Here is a 17025-nt window from a genome sequence, read left to right on the forward strand (position 1 = left end):
CGGGTGCCTTGGCGCGATGCCAAGAGCACACCTGGTATCCCAGGGATCTCCTTTTTATCCCCTCCTTGCTGTGAGGGGTTAATGCATATTCAAGCATGTCCTCTCCCTGGTTCCACCTTCTTGGATCATGCTTTTCACAGTTTTATTTTCTGCTGCTCAGCATATATTTTTTGCTGGTCATCATTATTCTTGCTGGTCAGCATTTTTCTGGAGTTTGGTTTCCTTTCTTTTTGCAAATGGTTAGGGCAGATAACAGTCCGGGGCCATCATCCTTCCCCTGAGGACAGATGGGCTTCATATCTTCCGCTGATAACAGTTTGGCCTCTATTGTTCTCTTGATAAGAGTTTGGGCCCCACTGTCCTTGCCCTCTGGGGTTTCCTTGCCTTGTACCTAGGAAATTCTTTTAAGCTTAAGACTTGTTAGCAAGAAAAAAGTACATACATAGCTAAAAAGTATTTAACATATAATATTCATCTGCGAAAGCCAATATCACAATACAAATTTATAACACTGAGAATCCACTGAGCACCCCAAGGGTGTTCTGCCCGCAGGATGTGCGCAAGTCCTGCATGATAGGCACTGTAGTGATACTGTTCACAGTGCCCCTTTCCATGGTCCTGTGCTATGTTGGATTCCGGTGCTGGAAGGACAAGAAACAGTAAGTTGTTGTTCATCCCCACCCTCCAGCTTCTTGAAAGGCTGCTCATAGTCAGGAAACATTCCCAGTGAGGCTGCTGTGGACTTGTGGATAGTCCTTGGTTGCCCAAATAATTCTGCTGAGAGTTCTGCTGCTGCCCAGGGATTTCATTGGCCTCTTAATTGCTGGGCCTTGTCCTGGGGAGCCCGCTGGGGCTGCAGCCAGTGCTGGCTGCCACTGAGGCTGCCTGGCCAAGAGCAGCCCCAGGAGCAGCGGGCAGAGGCAAAGCAAGGTGGGCAGGGGAAAGAGCAGGACGAGATTGCCCTCGAAAGTCAGAGGCGCTCTGGGGCCCACTCCTGGCCAGGGACCCTGCCCAGAGCCATCCCCTGCTCTCCAGGGCCTTGAGGGGCAGCTGTCCAGCTGGGCCAAGCTGTGCCAGCAGCTCCAGCCGTGCTGGGGAGCCTTGGCAGCTCTGGGCCCTGCTGTGCAGGAGGGTCCCTGTGTGCCAGCGGCAGCTGGGGGCCTCAGCCACCTCCTCTCTCCACAGGAGCACCTCTGCAGCTCCAGCTTCCCGGCCAAGAAGGCGCAACTCTCCCTTGCCCCCAGGGAGCCCAAAGACTGTCTGGTTTGACAGCTCTCAGAGGTGGCCTCAGAAGGAGGAATTGTTCCGGAAAGCAGAACAGCATCACTCCGTGCCTCCTCCACGGCCCCCCAGCCCGGCTGTGAAGCAGAAGCCCCCTGAGATCCCCCCACCTCCTCCCCTCCCGAGCCGGCCACCCTGGTCCAGCCTGGACTGAAAGTGGGCCAGCCACGGCAGGGCAGGGCTTGGGCTACCAACAGCTTGGGGCATCTGCTCTTGGCTACAAATAACATGTTACCTGTGGGTAACAGCCAGAGGCAGTTTTCCTACTGTTTTACTTCCAACAGGAAGGGCTGAAGTTTCTTCCCCATGTCCTGTCTCATCTTTTTTTCTTTTGATTTTCATATAGCTAGGTGCTTGCTGAATCTTTTCAAAGAACTTTATTAACACTTCATGTTTTACCCCACCTACCAAGGGAAAAAAAGAAAAATTAAAAAATTTCTTCAGTTTAGACTTTATTTTTACTGTGGTTGGGCCTCTCAAATTTTGAGCAATTAATTTTCCATGGTACTTCTTCCCTTTTCCTTCCTATCTACCAAAAGTTCATCTGGACAGGAAAATCAACTGAATTACTGAGATTCACCTCAAAGCCCAGCAGAGAATCTAGCACAAAATATTCTCCCTGTGTACTGCAAAACAAGAAATATTCAGAGGAAAATACCGTGGCAGCTGAGGCTCGTGGAACTCCCAGAATCCTGAGCCTGCAGAGGAGGCAAACAGCCCTGACAGTGGCTGAGGGGAATTCTCCTCACAGACTCCTCGGAAAGTGCGTCACTTCAGGAGGGGAAAGCTTTTAAACCTTTGCCTTACCTTCCTCCTGTGCTAAAATGTAAGGCTCCTCCTGAGAAAATACCGAGCTACAAACAATTCTCTATTCCTCAACAAAGCTACTCAGGTGCTCAACTTAGAGTAAAACTAAATGTGGTCAGAAATTTCGCATCAAAGCCCATTTGCAGAGAAACCCCACCATATGTGAGCAAATATTTATTAGCACCAGTTCACTCCAAAGATTGCTCTTTTTCATCCCAGAGAGAATATTAGAACCATTTGCTCTTGACAGGACTCCTTGGATGGCCCCCAGACCTGGCTCCTCACCACGCCTTGCCTGGGCTGTTCAAGCAGCACCTCCTGACTTTGCCACCCTGTTCAGACTTTGGGCACAGCTGGTGCCACGGTCCCCTCTGGTGCCACGGTCCCCTCTGGTGCCACGGTCCCCTCTGGTGCCATGGTCCTCTCCTGGCTCGTGGCGTGTCCCTGCTGCTGGAGGAGCCCTGCTTGTGCTGCTGCCTGTGTTCAACAAGGCCGGTGCTACTCCCCAGCCAAAGAGAGACTAAAGTCACCACTTTTGGCAGCTCATTGGAACGAGTTCCTCATCTCTATCACAGATAAAAACCCACATATTCCTGAAACCCACATACCAGCATTATAAACTCACCTCATCTACAGAGGTGAGGAGGCCTGAGTGAACAGAAGGTTGGCTTTCAAGCACATTTTTAATTTAGTGGAAACACTCAGTCGTGCACAAGCCTTATTTGGACTGTGCGATGCTATTCTCTTGCTCGTGTTAAAGAGGAGCCAGGGAGAAATTAGCTAAGAAACCAGAAACACTTGAGGCTCAGGCCTGGCACACAAATAGAGCAGGGTGGCACCTGCCCGCTTTGCCAGCATCCCTTTTCCTGACAGACAAAAGGCAGACGTGGCTCCACTGGGGGCACCATGGAAAGGGTTCTGATCTGTGCTCCCGTCTAGATTTAGATCAGAACATGGATTATCTGGAAGCCCTGGCACATGGCAGTTTGAGATCCATGGAGAATGCTGGAGGCAAGTTCTCAATGTCCCTTTCCATGTAGAACAATGAGTGTCAATGTGGCAAGAGCCCACTCACATGCCATAGCCTCTTGAAGATGCCACCTCCTGTAATGGTTAACAGTTCTTATTGTTGTGGTGTGTTTTGTTTGAGTGGTTTCTCCCATTATTCCCCTAAGTCATTGGTTTGCTCTTAGTTTGTATCTTCCTACCCACCTATCTATCCTGCCTCAAGCCTAGCCCTTGTTTGCTCAGATTCCCTGCCTGTCATTACACCCAGTTGTCAGTCTTCCCTCAGGCCAGCCTCCTACCTGAACAGCCCCTTTGGAAATCCCCTGATCTCCAATTCCCCATTGGCCCATGTGACCCACTCTGCTCCCTTTGTTTCCCCCATTGTATTGTTGAATGGAACCTTCCACTCCACCCATAGCTTCTTCCTATTGGTTAAAATTTTGTACCCTCCCTCTGGACTCCCCTATATAAAAACCCACACACAGTTGTGTTTTTGGTCTTCAGTCCCTGGACCCTCCAGTGGAGTAGAAGCCTTTGGAACCCATACTGGAGATCTCCTCCTCATCCTTGCCTTCACCATGTGCCTACCAATATCCTTGTGGTGTAGAGCATTTGCTCTGAGCCGCACCTTGGGTCACCCCGCTGCCGAGTGTCACAATCCCCTAACACAAGTGGGAGTCATGAGAGGTTCGTTGGATCTCAGAGTGCAAAAAGGACACCAAGGGATTTCAGTTGAAATCACAACAGCAATAATGCACTTTTATTTTAGTGCAAGCAACATGGGTTATGTGATAGATCAGAGGAGGGGAGAGAGAGAGAGAGGGAGAGAGGGGCAAAGAGGCAATGTAAAGAGAGAAAAGAGGGGGTTATAGCTACCAACGGATGAGACGGGGTCGCTGGTGTCTTCCTTGGTGGGGAGATCTCTCTTGAAGAAAGTATCTTAGAAAAGTCACTTTTATAGTCTGTTTCAAAGCAAGGGGCAGCTGGCCAAGAGGTGGGGAAATTCCTCAGCTATTCTGATGGGACCCCTTGCTCTGGGAAGCAGGTGTAAGGTACAGAACAGGCCACTCCTTACAAATCCCTGCTCACCAGCAGGAATGAAGGCAGTGTACCTTGACAGCACAACAAGCACACCTGCAAACAATCACCTGGCAAGCTTCCACTTCAGCCAGGCCAGAACCCCTGCACAAAGTCCCTTGGGGTCTTCAGGGTCTTGGTCTCTGTTTTTGCAATGGCTGAGGCAGGTGAGGGAAACTTCGGACCATCTCTTTACACCCTAGTAACCCCAAATGACTCAAATGAACCCACACCTGACCCCACAGGGCACAGACATTTACCCCCCGCTGAGCTCGGTCCTATACAACCCCTATACAAACCCCTTCAAAAACCCCCAAAAGTTCAAACCTGGGAGCTTCCTGGATGAGCAGGGTCGGTTCCAGCGCAAGGAGGCCTTTGTGCCCTTCTTGGCTAGTGGGCACCCCAAAAATCCCATAAATCCTTGGGGTGGGGCCCTAAATCCCCAAAATCCCCAAATTCCTTTGGGGTGGGGCCCTAAATTCTTTTGGAATCCCAAAAATCCCATAAATCCTTTGTGGAGGGGCCCTACATCCTTTTGGGATCCCCTAAATCCCATAAATCCTCGGGGTGGGGACCCCAGACCCATTTGGGACCCCCACCCCTGAAACCCCCAGACCATTTTGGGACCCCAATCCCAGACCTCCCAGACCCTTTAGGGACCCCCCAGACTCTGAAGCTCCCAGACCCTTTAGAATCCCCTAGGCCCTTTTGGGATCCCAAACCCCTGAAACCCCCAGCCCCTTTTGGGACCCCCAGACCCTTTAGACACCCCCACCCCTTTTAGGACCCCTAGCCCCTTTTGTGACCCCGGACCCTTTAGAGATCCCCAGCCCTTTTGGGACCCCCAGACCCTTTTGGGACCCCCGACCCTTTGGGGTGGGGCGGTGCTGACGCCCCCTCCCCACAGGGCAGCGGCTGTGCCTGGGGGAGGCGCTGGTGCAGGCAGAGCTGTTCCTGTTCCTGACCTCGCTGCTGCAGCGCCTGCGGCCGTGACCCCCGGCACCCCCCGAGGAGCTGCCCACGGCCCCCCTGGAGAGCGGCTTTGCCAACATCGTGCCCCACTTCCAGCTCCACCTGCTGCCCCAACGAGACCCCCCTCAAATTCCAGACCACTCTCAAAATTCAGGAAGTGCCCCGGGACCGGGACCCTTCCCCATGGATGGAAAATCTCCCCCCAGATCCTCCCCAGATTCCACTCCCAACATCCCCCTCACTTCCAGCTCAGGATGGGGCTCTGATGAGACCCCTCCCCAAATCCCACCCCCAAGATGCCTCCCCATTGCTGGAAAATCCCCCCAAATTCACCTCAAATCCCACCCTAAAATCAGGAATCCCCCCTGAGACCCCTCCCCAAATTCAGGATGCCTCCCCAAAATGCCCCTCCCCATCAATGGAAATTCCCCCAAAACACAAAAAATCCTCCCCAAATCCCCTTCCCAAAATCAGAACCTCTCCCAGGACCCCTGAATTTCCCCCCAAAACCACCAAGTTTCTCCCCCAAAATCCCCAAATTTCTCCCAAATCCCCCTAAAAACCCCAAAACCCCCCTACCCCCCCCAAAAGTCCCAAATCCTCCCAAGACTCAAAATCCCCCCACAAAACTCCAAATTTCCCCCCCAAAACCCCAAATTTTTCCCCAAAACCCCCAAATTTCTCAAAACCCCCAAAACTCTCCCCACTCCACAAATTTTCCCCCCAAACCACCAAAACCTCCCAGAATCCCAAATCCCCCCCCCAAGACCCTCAAATTACACCTCAAATCGCCAAAATTCCCCCCCCAAGACTCCCAAATTCCTCCCTATAAATACAGGGGGTGCTCCTAAACAACCAAATCCCCTCTCTCCAAAATTCCCCTCTGGACTCCAAATTCCCCCCAAAACCCATTTTTTTTCCCCGAAACCCCGAATCCTCCCCCTAAAAAACACAGAGTTCTCCCCAAAACCCCAAATTTCTCCCCCAAGCACCCAAATGTTACAAAAAAATCCAAAAATTCCTTCCCAAAAACCCCAAAATTCCTCCCAGGACCCCTGAAATTTCCCCCCAAAACCCCAAATTTCCCTCCAAACCCCCAAATTCCCCCCCCAAAACTGGGAGAACCCCCCAAAAAAATAGCAACCCCTCTTCAAAACCCCCCCAAAATCACAACTCCCTCCCCAAGAATAAACAAAAAAGCTGAGAATGTATATTTTTTTATTTCACACTTTTCACACCTTGGGCAGGGGTGTAGGGGGGGGAAATCCCAGAATTCTCAGTATTTTTCACATTCTTTTGGAGAGAGGAGGTCTTCCCAACTTTTCCAGCACCCCCCCAGGCAACCGCTCCCCAAAATTCTTGCCCCTCAGCCCCCCAAATTAAGTGCACATAAATAAAAAAGAGGAAAAAAGAAAAAAAAAGGAAAAAAGTAAAAAAGAAAAAGAACAGAAAAAAAGACACCCTCACCCAAATTTGGGGGGAGGGGGATGAAGGTAAAATTGCGGGAGGCATCGAACCCCCAGGAAAAAATTGAGGGACCACTAAAAAAATTGGGGGAACCACTACAAGAAAGCTCATTTTGAAAAAATGTTAAAACCATTAAATAAATGGCAAAGAGGCAAAAAACTTGAAAAATTTGGGGAGGAACCCCCAAAAAATGTGTCAAAAATGGGGAATTCCCCCTTGAATCCAAGGGATTTGGGGGAATTTTTTTCCCAAAAGCTGTGGATTTTTGAGGGTGGCAGGGGAGGAGAGACCCCCTCCAAATTCCGGGGGTGTCCTCGAGATCCAGCGAAGGCATCTGGTCCTGGAGGATGTCCCCCTGGAGGGGGACAAAAAGGCCATTTTAGAAAAATTAAGGAAATTTAGGGGGATTTGGGCAAATTTTAGGGAATTTTGGGATTTTTTGAGGTCTGGGGGGGGTCTTGATTTTGCGGGGTCTTGCGTTCTGGGGCCGAATGATCATGTCCAGGGAGGCCACAGCTACCAGAAACAGGCGTGAGACACCAATGAGATGGGATTCTGCTCAGGAAACCATTTATTCAGCTCAGGAACAAACTCAGATCCAGAGACAGCCCCAAACAGAGGCAGGGAGATGGGGTTTGAGAACCAGGGTGGTGTTCAAGGTCAGGGACCACTGGGAACACAGCAAGAGAGAAACCCGAGGGGCCCAAACCCAATCAGAAATCCCTGGGTTGCCACCCCACAAGGAGTACAGGGTGGAGTTTCTTCCTGGGCTCACAGGGCCCATCCTCTGAGGCAGAGGGATGGAATTCCGTTTTGACCATGGCACTCACTTTAATAATGTTCATTTGAACCTCAATCCTTGCCTCCCTGGGCAGGGGCACCTCACACAAAAACTCACTCAGTAACAGGCACCCCCTCCCTTCATCATCCCCAAACTTTGGGTGTCTCATTCCAGACCCCACCCCACCTCCCCAGTCCCAACTCCAACCCATCCCATCCCTGCTGGATATCAAGACCCCCTTCCCAAGCCCTATTTCCCCCATTTCACACCTCCCAATCCCCATCCCATCCATCCTGCCCCACCCAATGCTCATCTCACCCCTCCTGATTTGCATCCCACTTCACCCAGTCCCCTTCCAACCCCATTCCACCCGATGCCTTGAGGAAGGCTGACCTAGAACAGAGGCTGGACAGAGTTAAGAATAAAGTTTATTAAAAGGCCTTAAAGGACACACCTAGAGCCTGGACAGGGCTACACCTGAGATGGACCAAAAATGGTCACAAAAATGGACAACTCATCACGAGGTCTCACATTTTTAGAAATTTAAGTCCATCTGCATATTGGGGTTCATTGTCCAATTACAGCTTCAGATGATGAAGTCCCATCCTTCTTGTTTTCACTCTGCAGTCCACCCTTGTTTATGCTTTTGGGCCTGGAACTTGTAACAATTGTCCTTGGTATCAAGCTAGAAAAGGAATTGTTTTGTCTACCTAATCTGTGAAGAGAGCTCACTAACACTTAATATGAAGTTCAAAACTACAAACCTAGGCAGTGCAGAATGTGAAAAATATGAAAGCTAAAACTTAAGGCATCACACCCTGAGGGGCTGTGGAATCCAGTAATTTTGGGTGGGACTGTGTAGTTTTCAGTGGTATTGAGTGGTTTTGAGGTGACAGATCAAAGCCTCTAGGCTCTTTGAGTGGCAAGAAATGGAGACAACTCCACCAAATAACCCCAAAATCCCCAAATACTCCCAAGTATCTCCTTGAATCCCAGATTTCCTTAAAGCACTAAGAAAAAGTGAGGCTTTAGATACCTTTGATGAAGTCATAGATTTTGCCAAAATTTTGTCTGTTTTACAGGAATGCAGATGAATCAAAAGATAGAACCAAACCAAAATGACCACCAGCCCAGTGTGTTCCCAACACAGATCACTGGGAACGTGGGCCATCAGGGCTCTGCCCAACGTGAGTCCTCTGATGGAGAATGGACCTGGAGCAGAACACGAAGCTCTTCCTGCACTTGGGGCACTCACAGGGCTTCCCTTACCGGTGCCTCTGTTGGTGTTTGGTCAAGTCAGAGCTCCTGGAGAAGCTCTTCCCACACTGGGGACACTCGCAGGGCCTCTCCCCAGTGTGGATGCGCTGGTGGGCGATGAGGTTGGACTTTTGATTGAAGCCCTTCCTGCAGTCAGGGCAGTGGAAGGGCCTCTCATCTGTGTGAATCCGCTGGTGGACAAGGAGATGGGAGCTGGTCTGAAACCTCTTCCCACACTGGGGACACTCATAGGGCCTCTCCCCGGTGTGGATGCGTTTGTGGGTACTGAGGCTGGAGCTCTGGCTGAACCCCTTCCCACATTCCTCACACTTGTAGGGCCTCTCCCCAGTGTGGATGCGCCGGTGGGTGATGAGGTGGGAGTTTTGCCTGAAGCGCTCCCCACAGTCAGGGCAGCGGAAGGGCCTCTCATCCGTGTGAATCGGCTGGTGCACGAGGAGAGTGGAGCTGCTGTGAAACCCCTTCCCACACTCAGGACACTCGTAGGGCCTCTCCCCAGTGTGGATGCGCTGGTGGGTGATGAGTTTGGAGTTGCAGTAGAAGCCCTTCCCACATTCCCCACACTCGTATGCCCATTCCCCAGTGTGGATCATCTGGTGGCGGATGAGGAATGAGCTCCGGCTGAAGTTCTTCCCACACTCCAAGCACTTGTAGGGCTTCTCCCTATCCTGAAGCTGCTCATGGACCACCAGCTCAGAGCCCCGGCCAAATCTCCGGCCACCTTCCTGGCACAGGGTGGGTCTTTCCTCCTCAGAGCACCCTGGAATGGGTTTGGAGCCCCTCTTCCTGCGGGATCTCTGAAGCTTTTCTTCCCTGTTGGATTTCTGCGCTGTGGAGCTGCTCAAACTGGCCTCTTCCACGAGGGTCTGCCGTGGGGCTTTGTCCTCCCTGGTCTCCATCCTCAGCTCCTTGTCTGGGGGAGGAAGGACAAGGAGAGGATGGGATTTGCCTCTGTGCCAGAGGGAAGGGGAAGGAGATCCCCCCAGTGCATCCCCGGCAGGACGGCATCAGCAGCGGGGTTGTCCTGCAGACGGGGGCCGTGCTGGGCTGGGAGATGGAGCAGGAGAGAGGGGAAAAGGGGCACTGACTTCCTCCTCACCTGCCTGGGTATCATGGGGCATCTTCTTCCTCACAGCCCCCTTCTCCGTTTAGTCGAGGTTTCGGCACGGGAAATCCTGCTTTGGGGAAAAAATACAATGCATGAGCACGATGGGTTAGGGGTTTCCTTCTCTCCAAGTCCATCTCTAGAAGTCACCAGCCATCCATAAACAGCACCCAAACACCAAGATTCAGCCATGAAAATGCCTCCCAGGAGTTCCCCATCTCTGGCCTCTCCCCTTTGGTGTTTAGGGGTTCCCCCCTGTCCTCCCCAGGCTGCTGGGAGTGCCAGAAATCCCAGAAGTTCCCTGTCTCCATCTCCCCACTTAGGGATGCTGGGACTCCCCAGTGTACCCCCAAGGGGCATTTTCTGCTCAGCTTTGGAGTTCTTCATTCTCCAAACATCCCCCCCAAAAATCCCAACCCAGAGACCCCCCAGGATATCTGGGCGAAGCTCCCCCTGTTAGCGTTCAGGAACACACATAATCACGAATGATTATAAGAATGCGCTTTATTGAAGAGCTCTGGGTGTCAGCAGTACACATACCCAAACCTGACCCGTCTTGGTTTTGAACTGAACATGTTTTATACTCTATCATTATAGAACTTACATATTCATTGTTTAACTTACATTGTTCTATTGTATGCATTGTTTTTACCCAAGCATGGATTTCTCGTGATCCCCCCTAGCCCCCAAACACTGTTCCTCATGTTCTTTAAACAATAATTATATCTAATCACATCTAACAATTGTATCATTTATCATATACTGATTACACAGGTGCAGTTTGACATGATCTTTAACAAGTACAAGGCCTAACATTTCTCAGGGCCTACTTTTCCCAGGGCTTGGCAAACCTAACTTTCATTCTAAGTCCCCGAATTTTCTAAGATTTTAAGACCTTTTACTATCACCCCTCCCTGGTCACCTGTGGGATGCGGGGTGACGATGCCAGGGTGGGGGCTGTGAATTCAGGGAGTGCTTGATCTGGTGGTTCCTTCTCCTTTCCCTGATCCTCCTTTGTCCCTCCTCTTCCTCCTGCTTCTTGTCTTCCATTCATCTTCCTTCTCCCTAACTCCACCTCCTTCTCCTACTTCCATTTCTTTTCGCTCTCCTTCATCCCTCCTCTTCCATTCCTCCTCCCCCAGGAACAGCAAAACGGTCGGTGCCCATTCCTGAACCCCTCACAGCCCACAGGAGTGGGGATGGAGCCGAGACAGGTGGGGATGCGTGGAGGCCGAAGAACCAGCCAACTTCAAAATCCAAGCTCTCCTGTGGAGAGCTTCTCCCTAGGCGAGACATTTTTATCTCATGAAGAGAAAAAGTGTCACTCCCAGAGGCCTTTCAGTTGAACATGTTAATTTGTTACACCCCGTTGGTTTCCCTCCCTATCAATCCACCCTGCTACATGTATCCCAGTTTCCCCCGCCCCTCTCCTTCCCTATAAATGCCACAGCTTTTCCCCAGTTCGAGGAGCTGCTGTCACCAGCTCCCTTCACTGAGGGCCCTGCTATAATAAAGGCTGTTTCTCAGTGGAATGCCATACAGCTCTCTAGTCACCCTCTCTGCATCGCCTGCACACTGCCGCTGAGCTGAGATCACTCGCCGGGCAGAGGACGTGCCTGTGCCCCTGGGCAGTCCTTTTCAGGACGGCTTCTTCAGGGTAGTCGCGGCACCCCTGTCATCGACAGTGCCACGGCAGGGATGGGCAGTCTGGGGCTCTCAGCTGCTCCCACCCGCTGGGGACGGGGGGAACCCGGCCCGGGGAAAAGGACAGGAAAACTGGGGGCTGCAGATCCAACTTGGTGCTGGCTGGGGACTGCCAGCCCTTGGGGCTCCTCTGGGGAGATCCAGAGGGGGGAACGCAGAGATTGCTGGGGGATCCCAGGAGTGGCAGCACTGGCAGGGACGGGGGTAACTGGAATCTTAGTGGGGTAAGTGGGAATCATTGGGAATGAGCACAAGCATGCTGATGGTAGCTGGGATATACTGGGAGTGACTGTGACCATACTGGGGGGACTGAAATCACACTGGGAACAATGGGAACCATGCTGGGGACACTGGGAGTGAGTGGGAGTGACTGGGTCTGCAATGGGGGCAACTGGGCATCACTGAGACCATGCTGGGAGGGGCTGGGATCATCTGGGGAGGGACTGGGACTATACTGGAAGCAACTGGGTGCAACTGGGATCACACAGAGAGGAACAGGGAGCAACTGGAACCATCCTGAGGACAACTAGAATCCTACTAGAATCACAGTGGGAGCAGCTGGGCCATGCTGGGCAAGACTGAGACCATACTGGCAGCAACTGGGACTGCACTCAGGGTGACTGGGAGCAGCTGGGAGCAACTGGGATCAACTGGAAGGTACTGGAACCATGCTGAGGGGACTGAGACCACAGCTGGGATCATACTGGGAGCAACTGGGAGTAACTGGGAAATAATTGGATTATTCTGAGTTAACCAGAACCCTGCTGGGGAAACTGGGATATATTGGGAGTGTCTGTGACCACACTGGGAGCAGCTGGAACCACACTGGGGGCAACTGGGAGTGAGTGGGACCATGCTGAGATGGACTGGGACTATTCCAGGGACAACTGGGATCATACCAGGAGGAACTGGGAAGAATTGCAACTATTCTGGGATCATACTGGGATCACAGTGGGAGCAGCTGGGTCCATGCTGGCTGAGACTGGTATCCCACTGAGGGTGACAGGAATCATACTGGGATTAACTGGGAGTGGCTGTGAGCAACTGGAATCATGCTGAAAGCAACTGGGAGGAGCTGGGAATGACTGGGAGCATGCTGGGGCTGACTGAGATATACTGGGAGAGACAGGGAGTCCCAGGGATCACACTGGAGGCTACTGGGGTCATACTGGCACTGACAGGGAGCAACTGGGGGCCACTGGCCTCATACTGGGAGTGACTGGGATCATACTGGGAGTTACTGGGATCATACTGGGAGTTACTGGGATCATACTGGGAGTTACTGGGATCATACTGGGAGTGTGTCATGGAAACTGGAAAATTGGGGGAAAATGGGAAAAAAACAGAATAAATTAAAGGAAAATAGAAGGGGAAAACAGAAAAAAAAAATCAGGGTGAAATAAAAAAAATGGGGAAAAATCAGGAAAAAAATTGGGAAAAATTAGACAGGAAATTGGGGAAAACCAGGAAAAATGGGGGGAAAAAAGAAGAAAACTCAAGGAAAAAATGGGAAAAATTGGGGAAAAAAATCAGGAAAAGAAAGTGGAAAAAATCTGGGAAAAATCAGGAAAGATTAGGGAAAAAAGGGGAAAAAATCAGGAAAAAAACAGGAAAAGAAGGAAAAAATCAGGAAAAACCAGGAAAAGTTGGGAAAAAAATGGGAAAAATCAGGAAAAATCTGGGAAAGAACTTGGAAAAAATCAGGGAAAATCCAGAAAAGAATGAGGAATAAAATGTGGGAAAAAATGGGAAAATATTGGGAAAAAACCCAGGAAAAATCAGGGAAAACTTAGGGAAATTTGAGAAGAAATTGGGAAAAAGCCAGAAAACATTCAGGTAAGGAAGAGAGAAAAATCAGGAAAAAATGGGAAAGGCATGAAAAAATTGTGAAAAATCAGGGTGAAAATTTTTCTCTAAAAAATTCCTTTTCTCTCTCTCTGATTCTGCTGCACTTCTGTATTTTTCCTTCTCCACCTGGATTTCTCAGTCTCCTTTGGGCTGAATTCTTTTTGGGGTCCTCCCTTGTGGGGAGTCCCACTTATCTCAGTTCTTAAGGTTTGAAGAAAACTCCTGGGCTCGTTAGCATCTTGTTTCTCGTGTTTATTAGAAGGTCATTACAAAACTTGGCAGGCCTCTCCAGACTGACTGCACAAGCTCAATTCACCACACCCTGGCTCATTTCGCTCTGATGGTACAAAATGGCCCCGAACCCCGTGGCCTCTTCACCTTTATATCTATTTTTACCCTATTAACTACAGACACGTGTATTGTTATTATGTTTTAACAAATAAGTTTTCTATATCTACTTACGTAATTAAAACTGTGACTAAGTCTAAACCAACAATTCTTTGTGCTCCCAAAAACTGCAGAATCATGGAGAAGGAAGAACTAAAAACCATACCTTTTTTCCTCCATCTTTACTCCATGTATGAAACCCCCCTAAAATCTGTATTTTTCACCTCAGTGACATATTAAACATTTTACTACTTTCTACTTAATCTTTTATAAATCTTAGTTTGCCCGGGGATATTTGGAAGCCCTTCTGTCAATAGCAAATAGGATTGATACTTTTTCAGAGAATAGAATAAACAGAGAAATGCCTCTACGTTTCTAGACTCCTACACAGGGAAAATATCAGGAAAATAAAGCTGAAAAGACCCTGGAAAAATCAGGAAAAAATTGGGAAAAATATTGGAAAATTGAAGGAAAAAACAGAAATATTTGAGAAAAAATGGCAAAGAAATCAGGAAAATAAATGGGAAAAAATCAGAGAAAAAAATGTGAAAAAAAAAGGAAAATCAGGGGACAAACAGGAAAAGGATAAAAAAATCAGGAAAAAATCAGAAAAAATCAGGAAAAAAATCAGGAAAAAATTGGGGAAAATCAGAAGAATTGGGAAAAATCAGGGAAAAAAAATGGGAAAAAACCGAGAAATACCAAAATAATCAAGGAAAAGTTTGAAAAAAAAATTGGGAAAAAATTGGAAAAAAAAATCAAAAAAAGAAAAAGGAAAAAAATCATGAAAAAAAAACAGGAAAAATCAGGAAAAAATGGGGAAACTCAGGAAAAAGACTGGGAAAAGACTGGGTAAAATCGAGAAAAGAGAGAGGGAAGAAACCTGGAAAAAATCAGGAACAATCAGTAAAAAAATTAGGAAATACAGGGAGAAATCAGCAAAAGATTTTGGAATAATCAGGAAAACATTGCAAAAAGGGAAAAATCAGGAAAAAATGGGGGAAAATCAGGAAAAAAAAATCAGGAAAAAAATTGGGAAAAAAAAAGGGAAAAATCAGGAAAAGAAAGAGGAAGACTAGGAAAAAATTGGGAAAAATCAAGGAAAAAAATCAAGGAAAAAATGAGGAAAAGAAATCAGGGGGAAAAAACCTTGGAAAACTGGGAAAAAAACAGGGAAAAAACCAGGAAATATTTAGGAAACAAACAGGAAAAAATCAGGTAAAAATGAGGAAAAATAGGGGAAAAACAGACAAATCAGAGGAAAAAATCAGGAAAAAAATGTGAAAAATATGTGAAAAAAATTGTGACAAATGCGGGAAAAATCAGGAAAAGAAAAAGGGAATAGAACCTAGAAAAAATCAGGGAAAAAATCAGAAAAAAAAAGAAAAAAATTGGGGGAAAATCAGGGAAAAAATTAGGAAAAACAGGGAAAAAATCAGGAAAAATGAGAAAAACCAGAAAAGGGAAAAATTTGAGAAAAAGACAGAAAATTTTGGGAAATGAAGAGGGAAAAATCAAGAAAAACTGGGAGAAATCAGGAAAATCTGAGAAAAAACTGGGAAAAAACCAGGAAAAAATTGGGAAAAAAAGGATGGAAAAATCAGAAAAAAACTGGGAAAAAATCAGGAAGAATGTGGAAAAAAAATGGGAAAATGGGAAAAATCAGGAAAAAACCAGGATGAAAATCCCCCAATCCCATTTTTCCATGGAATTTTAGGAATTGCCTACCTGGGAGGTTGTAGAAGAATTTCCAGACCTGGGAATCCAGGGAGTGGGGAAGGGTGAAATTGTGGATGAGCTGCTCCAGATTTTTGGGAAGGTAGATAGCCTGCTCCTCTTCCAGCTTCCAAAATGTTCGGATGAATCCACGCCTCCTTCCGGCTGGAAACCGTGAAAAAAATCATGGAAAAATCATGGGAAAGCTGTGATTCAAATGCATGGAGTTCTGCCCCTAAAACACCCTTTTATCCTGCCAAAATTTCTATTCCCACCCCCCCCCAAAATATTAAGTTTTAAGATAATTAAATGGGGACTATATGGGGTATTGGGGAAAAATAGATTGGAAATGGAGGAAAAATGGGGAAAAAATGGGATAAAATATGGAAAAATGGGATGGAAATGGAGGAAAAATTGGAAAAAATGTGAGAAAGGAATGGAAGAAATTACAGATAAAATTGTGAAAAAATGAGATAAAACTGGGATAAAATGAGGGGAAAAAATGGGGGAAACTGGGAGAAAAATGGGGGAAAAAAGGGAATAAAAATGGTAAAAAATGAAGCAAAAAATGGGAGAAAAATGGAAGAAAATGGGGAAAATAGGAGAGAACATGGGGAAAAAATTTGGGATAAATGGAGCAAAAGTGGCATAAAATGGGAAAATTGAGAGAAAGTAGATTAAAAATGGGAAAAAAATGGGGAAAAAATGAGAAAACATGGGAAAAATAAAGGGAAAGCAGAGGAAAAATGGGGAAAAATATCAGAAAATTTGGGATAAATGGAAATGAAATTACATAAAAAAAGGGGAAAATGGAGGAAAAAAGGAGAAAAATGGGCGAAAAAATTGGGGAAAATAGAAAAATAGGATAAGAATGGGGAAAAATTATATGAAAATGGGGAAAAATGGGGAAAATTGGATAAAAAGGTGGGAAAATGGGAATAAATTAGGGGAAAATGGCAACAAATTGTACCCTAATTGGGAATGTCCGGGAGTGACTGGCCTCATCCTGAGGTGCTGAGGAAACTGGAATCACACGCGGGGAGCAACTGGGCTCATGCAGGGAGCAGCCACTCCTGGCACCGGGAACCCCGAACCCCTTTCCCGGCCATGCCGCGCCTCCAGCCCCAGCACCCCCGTCTCGGGGTCCCCGCTTTGTGGCTCTGGGGCTCTCCTCTCTCTGGGGTCCCGCTCAGGGAAGCCGCGGCTCTCCCGGGGCTCCCCAAAACCGGGGTCCCCCCGCCCCCGCGGCCCCGGCAGAGCTCGGGGGGCCCGGCCAGGGAAGCCAAACCCCTACCATGGACCGTGGACCCTACCGGCCCCACCGGGGTTCTGCCGCCACCGCCACCGGGACCCCCAAAACACCTCCCGGGGTCCCCCTGAGGGGCATCTGCGGCTCAGCTCTGGAGCCCTGCCATCCCCAAACATCCCCCCCAAAAACCCCAAACCCAGGGACCCCCGGGGTATTTGGGGCGAGCTCCCCCTCCCCGGGCACCTGCGGGATGGGGAGCGATGGTCACGGGGGCTGCGAATTCAGGGATCGCCGGAGCCGCGCGGCTCCTCCTCCGCGCCTCTCCCCACGCTTCCGGCTGCCGCTCCC

General features: G+C 48.8%; 1 protein-coding gene across 1 annotated transcript; it reads right to left on the reverse strand.

The window, feature by feature from the left end:
- Nucleotides 1-7803: 7803 nt before the first annotated feature.
- LOC102099667 (uncharacterized) lies at nt 7804-17025 on the reverse strand. Its single transcript, XM_014262686.2, has 4 exons — nt 16921-17025; nt 15441-15593; nt 9768-9846; nt 7804-9581 (listed from the first exon to the last, which is right to left on the reverse strand). Exons 3-4 carry the CDS (start codon nt 9787-9789, stop codon nt 8659-8661), a joined length of 945 nt encoding a protein of 314 aa, XP_014118161.2. The 5' UTR covers nt 9790-9846; nt 15441-15593; nt 16921-17025; the 3' UTR covers nt 7804-8658.

Source organism: Pseudopodoces humilis, chromosome 2 (assembly GCF_049639895.1).
Source record: "Pseudopodoces humilis isolate 2021_Gansu_Grassland_sample_001 chromosome 2, ASM4963989v1, whole genome shotgun sequence".
Lineage (NCBI taxonomy): Eukaryota > Metazoa > Chordata > Aves > Passeriformes > Paridae > Pseudopodoces > Pseudopodoces humilis.

Excerpts from the sequence above, each read along its gene's own strand:
- LOC102099667 (XM_014262686.2), bottom strand. The coding sequence starts at position 9,789 with ATGCCCCATGATACCCAGGCAG. Across the intron at positions 9,582-9,767 it reads GCCCCATGATACCCAGGCAG|ACAAGGAGCTGAGGATGGAG; the intron begins GTGAGGAGGAAG and ends TTCCTCCCCCAG.